Consider the following 12,113-nt stretch of genomic DNA (forward strand, 5'->3'; position numbering starts at 1 on the left):
AAAAGACAATGACGGAATGGAGCTGGCATATTAGAAGAAACAAAAGAAGACCAGTGTAGGCCAAGTGAAGTGAGCAAGGGTGAGGGTAGCACAGATGAGGGTGCAGTGAATCATGGGCATGAGCATGTTAGGGGCTTCAGGTCATGGTGAGGAGTCTGATTTTATTCTGCCAGCATTGGGAACCCCCACATAGGTTTTACGTAGTAACACGACCCAAAGTATATTCTAGGACATCGTTTATACTGCTACACAGAGAATGGAGTAAAGATAAGAGAACCGATGTGGGGATGGCAGACAAGAGGCTTAAATTTAGGTAAGAGACAATGAGAGCTTGGACTAAAAAAGGTAGCTGTGAAGATGAAGGAAATTTCCCCAAACTGGCAAGCCAGGCTATTTAGGCCAATAGTTCTCAAACTCTGCCTTGCATCAGAACCACCTGGAGGGCTTGTTAAAAAAACAATTACCATCCCCAGAGTTTCCGATTCAACAGGTCTGGCATGTGACCTGAGAATTTGCATTTCTATACAGTCCCCCAAAGATGGTGATGCTGTTGGTCTAGGTACCACACTCTGAGAACTGCTGATGAAGACTAATCCCCTCTTACCTAAAACAGAAAAAAAAAACCTGAATAAACTATATATTTAAAAATCTTCCTAAAAACATCACAGGACCAGGGCAAGGAGCAATGCAGGGTACAAACATAAGGAGGTAGCATAAAGAAATTCTTTTGTGGTGGTGGGACAGTTCTGTATCTTGACTGCGGTGGTGGTTTACACAAATCTATTCATGGGATAAAACTGCACAGACCTATATATATATATATATATATATATATATATATATATATATATATATATATATATATACACACACACACACACACACACAAATACATAAATGAATGCAAGTTTTAAAAAGTGTAAAACTGAATAAGGTCTGTAGCATAGTTAACAGTATTATAACAATGTCAATTTCCTAGCTGATACTATACTACAGCTGTATGAGATGTCACCAATGGGGGAAGCTCACTGAAGGTTACACAGGACTCTATACAATTTTTGCAACTTTCTGTGAGTCAAAGCAAGTAAAAGACAATGAACAATAGCCAGCAGAAACAACAGAAAAAAAAGATTTTAGATATTAAAATCATCAGTTACAGAATCAATCATAGACTATAGTATATGATATATTTGAAAAAGAACAAAATAAAACTTCTGGGAATAAAAATAGATGATCAAAAATTTTAAAACCCTATTAGGTGTAATAGCATATTAAAGACAGCTGAAGAGAAAATTAAAGAATTGAAAGATAAATAAGAAAATATCCAAAATATAACATAAAGAAACAAAAAGATTAAAAAACATAAGACAAGAAAATAACAAAGAGGAGGCAGTGAAAAGGTCTAACATAATTTAATTGGAGTATGAAGAAGAGAGAACAGATGAAACACAGAACTAATCTAAATTTTTTTTTAAATTCATGAAAGACACCAATCTACAGATTCAAGAAGCCCAAGATATAACAATTAGGATAAAGAAAACTCCATACCTAACACTTCATAGGGAAACTGCATAAAACCAAAGACAAATAAAATAGCTCACACACAGCCTGAGGGGAAAAAATAGACAAAGTTCAAAGGAACAACATTTTGCCTAATAGGTTATTTCTCAACAGTCGCAATGAAAGCCAGAAGGCAGTGGAAGGGTATCTTCAGTGTGCTTAAAGAAAATAACTGCCAGCCCAAAATATCTTTTAAAGATAAAATAGACTCATTTTCAGACAAGTAAAAATAGACAGTTCACCACCAGCAGATCCACCAAAAAAAATACTCAAGGAGATAACTCAAGCAAAAGAAAAACAATCCTAAATGGAAGGTCTAAGAGGCAACAGGGAATGAAAGCAAAAGTAAATGGATTAGAAACATACTTTAGAAGAAGATGTAACATGCCTTTGTAATAACTTTGATATGGGGAGTAGAATACCATATCTGGAAGAAAGAACTAGACAGAGCAAGTATCACTTATTAAAACAGAAAAGACCAATATGAAAGAAATGGAGAAAATCAGCAGTTCAACTTGGAACAAGTATGAGAAGCCTAAGAAAATGATGTGTAAAGCAGACAGGAAAGTATATGGGTCTGAAACTCAGAAGAAAGTTCTGGACTAGAGCTATAAATTTTGGAGTCCTAGACTTACAGACAGCATACAGACCTATAGGAGTTGATGAGTTCAACTAGGGAGAGAGCTTTGAAAGGGGGTCCAAACTCACGGCTCTCAGGGAACAAGAAATGAGGAGGAATCAACAAGGAAACTGAAGACTATACATAAAGGTAGGAAAAAGGAGGAGGTGTGGCACTGTCAAGTCAAAAGTTTCAAGAAGGAGAAAATGATCAAGTGTGTGATTATTGCTGAGATGTTAAGTAAAATGAGGACAGAAATGCTCAATGGATTTGGTAGCCTGGCAGTTGTTGGTGACATAGATAGCTGCAGCTGTTTCCTGTGTGCCAACCACAATTTAGCATTTCCTATTCCAGTACACTTTAAAAGGAACTCTTAACAGCTAACTGAAGTTGTAAAGGAAACACCACAGAGCACTGTTCTTAAAAAGACGAAAAAGTCAATTTCCACAATGTATTAGATATTTAATGTCATTAAAGCATACTGAGTCACACTCCCAGCCTGCAACAGGTTTATTAATAATCCTCATAATAATACACACTTGTACAGAATTTCACTGTTTAAAATTGCTTTTGGGGCTTCCCTGGTGGCGCAGTGGTTGAGAGTATGCCTGCCAATGCAGGGGACAGGGTTCGTTCCCTGGTCTGGGAAGATCCCACATGCCGCGGAGCGGCTGGGCCCGTGAGCCATGGCCGCTGAGCCTGCACGTCCGGAGCCTGTGCTCCACAACGGGAGAGGCCACAACAGTGAGAGGCCCACGTACCACAAAAAAAAAAACCCAAACAACAACAACAAAAAAACTGCTTTTGCATACAAACTTATGTGAGTTTCATAAACAGGATATTTTTCCTCCATATTTTCCATACAGTAAAATAAGAGGTTCAGATAGAATTGCCAAGCCCACCCAGGATCACACAGGTAGGAAGGAGCAGATATTTGAAAATACGTCTATTTGACTCCATACCCTATACTCCTTCAAGGACGCCAAATACCGTCTTCACAAACATACCTTGCTTGAATGAGACAACCTTTTCCAATAACTGCTGCATCCACTGGGAGGTCTATAGTTGTAAAGAGAACATCAGGAACTTTTTGTTTCCTGCAGTTATAGCAATATGTGAGATGAGCTGGAAATGGCATATTCAGTTCATCATATGGTATATGGCAAAATCCACAGCCTGCAGGCAAATTTTCTTCTAGCCTATTAAGAATACATTAAGGGAAAAAAAAAAAGGTATTCTTGAAAATTCTATGCATTTTTTCAAAAACATATATTACATATCCAATACTTGTATACAAACTACACCACAAGTTCAACCATAGTAAGTACCACTATGACTGATAAGAAATGACCAGGAAATCAGAACCATGCACTGTGCTATGAAAGAAGAGGCTTATACAAGTAGAGTCATTTTGCATCAATTCTTATGTTTGATGACTTATCACCTGACAAAAACCACTATCATTCCAATGGTTTTTCCTTTGGGATACAACATAAAAACAAATGGCTAGACAATAAGCATGACGTTTTTCTACTGTGTGACAAAGATAACACAAATAAAATCACAAAATAATTCCTAAGAAAACTTTTTAACCAACCTAACAATTTGAAAAAAAATCTATGGTTAAAAACAAATCTATTTAAGAGGAAATAATGTAAGTTAAAGCTAGGCATACTCTAAAGTTTCTAATTTATGATGTCTGTTTTAGCATTTCTGCGAAACCAAAACACCTGTGTTTCAGAAATGAATATCCATCATACATAAAGCACAAATGAACAACCCACAACCTCCCCATTCATTGTAAAATGTCTGTTGTACTGTGCTGTTTATGAAATCATTTTAGAATGATTATATATTCAGTCATTAAATATGAGGAAATGAGGAGAACAGCAAGGGAAACAGAGGGAAGCTCCATGGAGAAATCCCAGCTTTCACACAGCCATATCTTCTATGGCTCTGGTAAGATGTGGGTCCTCAAATCCCTTTCATCTAAAGCAACCCTTTAAAAGTTGAAATTTGGCAAGTAGACACATTAAAAAGGGAAAAGAAAACTCATACAACACCTACCAGGAGTCAGGCTTTCTGTAGATTCTTTGTACTAATTATTTCACTGAATTTTCACAATAACCCTCTAAATCAAATTAAGTTTCTCCCAGATATTATTCTTTTACTGTTGAGATGGCATTCTCGCCTATCAGAAGTAACAGGGGAATCAGAGAGCTCTGGGCAGAGCCGTGTGACTCTGAGCAAGTCATTTAACCTCTCAGAGCCTCCTCTATAAAAGTGCAACAACAATATCTACCTAGAAAGGGTCTTTTTTGTTTTTTTTGAAGATTAAGTAAGAAAACTATAGCTAAATACTCACCCCCTGTAATATAACACCCAACAGAGAGCAACAAAAACTAGTTCCACTTGGCCTGAAACCAAGCTGAGATATTAAGTAACTTACTCAGTCACACGAAGTACTAAGTAGCAGACCTCAGATTTTTATGCCAGTTTGTTTGAATCCAAAGCCCATGTGTTACAAGGGGACACAGAATGAAAACGGGCAATTTTTAACTAAAACACCTCACAGAAATTTGAAGATAAGTGGTGTAACATCATAAGGCATAAAAAATAAAAGTGCTAAAATTTATGAAAGCATTTGAAATATGAAATGTACAAAAGGTATTATCTATGAATACTCATACCCTAGGGAATTTTTTTCTTCCTTCTACTCTCCTAAATTTTTCAAATTTTCTCTAGTAAGCACTAATAATTTCACAGCAGAAAGAAAAAGACATTTTCCTCTTTTACAAGTAGGGATGGTTATCTGTTGCATCAGACTGCCATTTGAGAGAGCTCACTGTGTCCATCCAAGCCACAATACTGAAACCACCAAGCTGGATGGGAAAGGTTGTTTGTTTAATTAGGCTTCTATCTAGTGAAGAATGGAATCTATTGACACGGGTGAGAACTATATGACAGGACTGGGACAACTCACTGGCAAAGTCAGTTTTCTCAAAGGAATATTCCAATTGTTCAATATACTTCACAATGTCCCACCTCCACTTTCCTATTTACCATGACTTTTAATGCTCAGAAATATATTATGGTCAAAACCCATTTTTAATACTAACAAAAGAAGAAACTGCCAAGGTCTTCTGTGTGCCTACCAGAGCTAGCATATCTTTCTTTGCTACACAGAGACTTGCAAATTTATACTAAATTTGATCATATACAGAATGTTTTTTGTTTTCTTCCTTAATATACACTAATACATTAATACTAGGGGAAAATAAATATGCATAGTGTAGGGAAAGGGGTATTTAAAATTTATATTATTTGGGCAAACTCTGGTACCAAACTAATAGCTTTTTGTATATATATTTGATAACTTCATCGTTCTTATGACGTTTATGGAAGCTAACATTAAAGAGACCAATAATCAAATAAACCAAAAAGTAATCTCATTTTATCTAATGCTATCATTTTTACTTTCTTTTCCACATATATTAGTTATATTTCATGAAGCTTTTATAACATAATTGAAGCTTTTATACATAATTTTCGGATAACATAGTGTTTTGTTTGTTTTGTAAATTAAGAATTTTATGAAAATTGTTTCATGACCTTTTCCTGTTTTGGAGGTTAGAGAAAGGAAAAGGAAAGGAAGAGAAAACTCAAATAAAATAAATTATTTCTACACTATAGCAAACAAAAAAATGTATACTTGAAATCCTTCAATTGGTAATCATATGTGTCATTATCACAATATTAGAAATAATGATGTGTCATACAGTGCAGAGCCCAACACTTCTTTGTTGCTATGGATTAAGTAAAAATCAGTAAAGTGCCTGGTCCTGATTTCAAAATTGCACGGCTATAACCCACCCTCATAGAGAAGGACTAGCCCAGCTCTGAGAGGAAGAAAGTCAACCTCTCCCTTCTCTGCCCTTAAGGAAAATAAACCAGGCTGTCATGACAACCTCTGTTCCAAACAGCCCTCCACGGTGCCATCCTGCAGAAATCTAGGGTTCAGTACAGCTGCTGTGCCGGATGCAGATAAAATACAGACCTCTTCACTACAAAAGAAAAAAACATAAACAAGTTAACATTTTCAGGGAATCTAACTTTGGAAAAAGTTAAATATCAAAGTGATTACAAGGGTGACAATTTAAATTTAAAGTTAGACTCTACTAAATATTAATATCACAGGATTACCTCCTAAACCTAGAATAGAAAACAGAGGTAATATTGTTAAAATGGAAAGGATAAGAATTCTTTCTTATTTAAAAATTGTAAAAGATAAAGCATAATATTAATGACAATTGATTCCTTTATTTTGTTTGTTTTTTATTTTTCCATGGAAAGGAATTTTATTTTAAATATAGCAGTGTGATTACTTTAAAATATGGTAAAGCTGATAAAGACTGGAATGTTTCAAAATAAAGGTGGTAATAAACTATATTGCTGAATCCAGCAATAACCCATCAAACTGTATTAAAATACTCTTTAATGTATATTGAATTTTATTAAAATTATTCTAAAAGCACAACTATGTAAATATCTATATTGTTATAGCTTAATTCAAACTTAATAAAAAGATATCTGAAACAAATAACATACAAAATAAACAGAGCTTATGCTACATCATTATATGTATGATAAAAACTGATTTTCAAAAGAATTCTTTGAAACTCTTGATTACATACCACCCAGCTTTAAAGCCAAAAAATTAAACAGTCAACATAATTCTGGAATGAGATCACCCAAAGCTAATGAGAAAAGTAGCAGCCTAGGGACGAAATGCTGGAAACAAAGAGTAAATGGACCAGAAGAAAGGATATAAAAGAAATGGTCACTTGATCTGTAAGAGGCCAGGCTTACAATGTTTAAGTGGGCACTGAGAATGTCAGAAAAAGTAACGGGGAGCCACAGAAGGCGCCAAATCAAGGAGCTACAAGAGCAGGCACGCATTTCAAGGTATGTGTTTCAGGGAACTGAATCCAATAATAGTAAGTAGGACGGGTTAGAACAGAAAAAACTAGTAAAGACAGGATTAAAGACAAAGATATTTTGAGGTCTAGAGGGAAAGGAGAAGTTTGTATCAGGTAAATGCAAACTTCTAAGTAAATTAATTGACCTCATTTCTATAGACTCCTGCAACTGTGATTTATCTCCAGCCACTGATCTACACCTCCGGCCTTCTCCACATGCTAGTCTTTTCGCCTTGAAAACCCTCCCTATGCCTTTTCTCTTCATTGATATAACTCATGCTCATCTCCCAAGATTCAGTTCAAGCTTCAGTTACTTCATTAACACTTTCTTCCAATCCTACTTCTAACCTCCAGCCTTCTGAGATCCTAAAGCATCCTAGGATATCTCTATCATAAAACATATTATACTTGTCATAATTCTCCAGGAGAATGTGAATCTGATGGCAAGAACTATGTCTTTTAAAACCATATCCCTATGACCGGAGAGTGCATGACATGAAATCCATGAATAAGCAAGACTACCTCCTGGGGAGTAAGGCAGGATAAGCATAACAAAGTTAGCAGTTTAACAGAAGTAGAACAGCTACTATGGGAATACAGCAGTTCAAGGGTATAATACGTGGTCTGCAAAGGAAAAGAAAGGGTCCTCAGAAAATGAAACAGCATGGCTCTGTGACATCCTCATTTACTACAGTCTAATCATTTTTTCTCCAACAAAAATGACCACCACCACCACAAGAGAGTTATCCATGTAATAGCTGGCAGTAAGAATTATCCAACACAAGGTGGAAAAATAAGACAGCAGAAGGTCAAAAAGTTTCTAGATGATATCCACTACAAACTTCTGAACGAGTGGAAAGTAGGGGTTCAAGGATGGCAGATAGCAAGTAAAGTAAGAACCTATGTAAGGAACTGGGAAAACTCTTGGTTAGGATAAGGGTCAAAACAAGCTAGGTGTAAATGAGCAAATGGGATCCGTGGGAAAATATTTGGGTGGAAAAATATTAAGTTGTGATCCAAGAGGGAAATTTTATGGTTTCAAATTTTTAAAGAGAAGCAGTTTCAAGCGACAATGAGGTCCAAAGTAAGGCTGAAAGTCACGTGAGGATAGAGGATTTGAGAATGAGAAAGTACAATGCCAGGCTGTTAGAAGGGAGATAACCTTGTTTAACTGGAGGAGATGGGCCAAGCAGTAATGAACAAGGCAGAAGAAAGTTTTGGAGGTAGAAAATTCTGAACTGTGGAATGGCATGGACTTTAGGGAGGAGAGCCTGCCCAAATGAAAGGCAGGAGAAACGTGGAGTGAGAACTAAGAATATGGAAGTCCCTTCCTAACTGGGTAGAGTTAGAAGGGATGATTTGTTGGCAGGAGAAAGTTAAGTTACAGTTAGTAAAAGAAGGCAGAAAGAGTTTACAATGAACTTTAAAGACACATGGCAAGTTCATTTACAATAGATCAAGGGTTCCAAAATCCCAGAGGAAGGAGTTAGTGGAGCCACGAACTAGAATAAAGTAGACCTAGAGTTAATACTTGCTATGTGCCAGTATTATATTCTCACTTAATCCCTCAATAACCTTAACTGATAGGCAGTTATTATCTCCACTTCAGTGTACAAACTGAGGCTCACAGGAGGAGAGTAACTTTCCCAAAGTTTCACATTAATTAAGTAGCAAAAATGGCGTATGAACCTCTGTGTGATGTACTCTAAAAAAGCCCGTGCTCCTGGACCACTCCACTATTTTTCTTTTCCCTGTATCTGCATAAAGCTTTCCCCCTTGACAATCTGTAACTGACAGCATCTAGAAAATCAAGTTGTTTTCATTTACCAGATGCTAGTTGATTCACTGTAGCCCACTACAGCATGACAGCCTAATGCTTTGGCATGTGATTTTATTTCTTGTCTGATTTCTGCCCACCACGCATCTCGAGTTTCTGGTTCATCTGAAAAATAAATTTTAAATCAGTTCACTACTCAATAGCACGTTGTCTATTTGAACAAGAAATGTTTAAAATAAGCATACTTTGGAAGGCAAAGAAGTACTATTCTACAACAGTTTTTAAAACTTCACATCTTTAAAATGCTACTTCTCAAAAAACTTATTAACATTTTAATTTAATGCTACTTCTCAAAAAGTTTAACCTTTTAAACTCGATTGCTAGAAAATAAACCACGTAGTTCTATTTGCTTTATTACTTTAAGGGACATCTTTAGGGATGTATTTTATTTGATACAACTTGAAAGGTAGACCCAGAGTTTCCAGATTCCAATCTTAACCTAAAAGGACATCCTATGTCTCACCTCACTGAGTGGATACATTTATGAGTCATATCCATAAATTTAACTTAAATTCTGATTTCACTTCCTGGTACCTATTTTTTATAATGCGCTATATTCTGGGTTTTTTCCAAGGCAAAGATTTGTCAATGTTAAAAAGCAGAAAGCCATCTGTAGCCATTCTTCTAAAGAGATGTGGGTCCTGAAGCAAAGTGGCAAGAAATAAAGGGCCTGGCCAATGCAAAATAAGGAAAGCAAATACATTTAAAAGATTAATACAAAGAATCTGGTTAATGTATATAAGGACAAATTTCAAATAAACACTATAACTCCATAAATGGCTCTGTCATTAAGAAAATGCTTTAGAATCACAGAATTGCATTTTATTACCATACAGGAGTCCAATATTGCTTGTAATGGAGCATTATAGATGGAGCATCTGTCACACATACTTCTTAATCACTTGCATTTAGCTGCAAACTACTGGCAAACAGCAGCTGCATATATAGTAACTTTTTAAGTGCAAAGACGTTAAAAACAGAAACGGTCTATAATCAGCATATCCTAATTTGTTTCTTTTTGTGGCAATTCCGTTTGGGAACAACTTGGAATAGAAAAAACAACTCTAAATAATATTCTAAGTTCTTACTGTAAATTTTTCACATAAAAGAAACTATTAAGACTGAAAATCAAACAATCCAAAAGCCTTCTTTTTTGAATTTCAGTACTTATGCAGTTTTCAAATACATTTTTCAAACTAAGTAGAATAAGTAGAATCCTACTCACTAGAGAAATACTGAAGACAGCAAAGTAAAGAAAGGTTAAAAGGCTTCGTATAGCTCACATTCCTATGATCTCCTCCACAGGGAGGAGATCAGCAAAGGGGAGAAATGAGGGAGATAAAAGCCAGAACTACAAATGATGCCAGCCAGTTCTTGATTTAAAGTTTTGGATCCAATACAGAGCTACCCTAAAACTTTCTTTCAGAAGAAAAGAAAGAAATGCAAACTCCAGGAAACTCAGGAAAAGACCAGAGTACGAAATAAAATAAGGAAGGAAAAGAAACAGAAAATACTACCATATGGTGTTAGCAATCAATATTATGAATTAAGAAGTGTGTGAGACAATTAGGTGGCCCTATTTTGCACATACACTACTATGTTAAAGAAATTCTTCATATTCCTAACTGACATGTAGACGTCAACAGCACAAATACACTTTCAAATCCATTCTTTTTAGGACATACATGTTTTCAGACCAATTTGGATATCTATTTAACATCATCCTTTCCTAATAGGGAAATTTTATATCATAAGATGAACTATTATTCAAGTAGTTGCTCAATCTATCAAAGTACTTATGATTCTTTGAAAATAGATATCACAAATAAGAGAAATATATCTCAGTTTAGAAAATAATTATTTTCCTGAAAAACTATGTAAAATAAAAAGCCTAATCTTTCTAAAATTTAATAGAACATGCTATTTACTTTTTAAATCGTTCCAGAAGTTTACAATATTACTTGCTAAACCAAATAATCGTATACTACATTTTTAGGTTTCTCACATTAGGTTTGCCTACATCTTGCTGCAAGTAATACATGGTAGCTTTTCTGTTTTAAAAAGGAATTTTACAGGAAGTAATCCACAATATTGTCGTTTAAATTAATGAAAAATGGAGGAAGTTACTTATTTTAAGTTCAAGATCTATTTATTTAGAAAGGCCAGCATGCCTAAATGGAAAAATATGTAATAATAATTACTATGAGATACATGTAACCACACAGAATACAAAGTTTTTTTACATCAAACTTACCTTGGTATAATACATAAAATAATCAGATAATTAAACCAAACACTATGAAAGAATAAGTGGCTGATTTTAAAAAACAAACAAACAAACAAGAAAAAATGCTGAATGCAGCGCAAGTAGAGCATTCATTCTCTTCCGACAAGTTCACAAGCAGCCTTTATTTTGACACATGAGCCACACAATTACACACGGGGATGCCACTGTTGTACTTAATAAAGTATTTACAAGCTTAATAAAAGCTAAAGAGTTACATAACAGGGGGGCTAACGAAGCAAATGGCATATGTCCACACTCCGAAGAATTTCTTAAATTTGGTTTTTGGCTAAAGCAAAAGCTCAAAGAACGAAAGGTTTTGCAAAGCAGATTCAGCAGACAAGAGCCAGAAACAGTGGATGTTTTGGCGCATGCTTGGATCAGGTGACAATACAGACTGAAAACTATGGCAGCTCACTGAAATGGTTACAGAAAGTAATGGCCCTAGATTCTAGGTGAAAGCAAGGCAAGCATACAGTAGGGAGCACTTAATCACAAACTAGTAATTGGATTAATAATAATTACCGACAACTGTAAGCAAGAAGTCAAAGGAACTTTTTGACTATTAAATTTAGGGGTTAATTAAGATAAAATTAGGATAAATCAATTTACTTAACATTACAGAAAAATTATATTTATCTTCAAAGCCTATTTTATACTTAATGCCAGAGATGAGCCAGAGAAAATTCAAGTAGTAATCATAACTCAGCCTAACTTATTACCACTGAAAATTCAGAAATATCATAGTATTTAATCCCTATTAACGGAATTTTTAAAGCTTAGAAACAGCTAATTACATTTCTTACAGGAAACACACTAGTGAATCTGAAGTGT

At 35.2% G+C, this 12,113-nt stretch overlaps 1 protein-coding gene across 23 annotated transcripts in view; it reads right to left on the reverse strand.

Annotated features, from left to right (window-relative positions):
- C2CD5 (C2 calcium dependent domain containing 5) overlaps positions 1-12,113 on the reverse strand; it is an 82,498-nt gene that overhangs the window by 27,862 nt on the left and 42,523 nt on the right. For all 23 annotated transcript variants that reach the window (XR_010835780.1, XR_010835779.1, XR_010835778.1 and 20 more), the window contains 3 exons: positions 8,986-9,100; positions 6,148-6,243; positions 3,187-3,378 (listed from right to left, as the gene is read on the reverse strand). Coding sequence is in view for 20 of the 23 variants with exons in the window: in XM_059082185.2 (XP_058938168.1) it covers positions 3,187-3,378; positions 6,148-6,243; positions 8,986-9,100 (403 nt within the window). In the remaining 3 variants the exon portion in view is untranslated. The remainder of the gene's footprint in view (positions 1-3,186; positions 3,379-6,147; positions 6,244-8,985; positions 9,101-12,113) is intronic.

The sequence above is a fragment of the Kogia breviceps genome, chromosome 12 (genome assembly GCF_026419965.1).
Source record: "Kogia breviceps isolate mKogBre1 chromosome 12, mKogBre1 haplotype 1, whole genome shotgun sequence".
NCBI lineage: Eukaryota > Metazoa > Chordata > Mammalia > Artiodactyla > Physeteridae > Kogia > Kogia breviceps.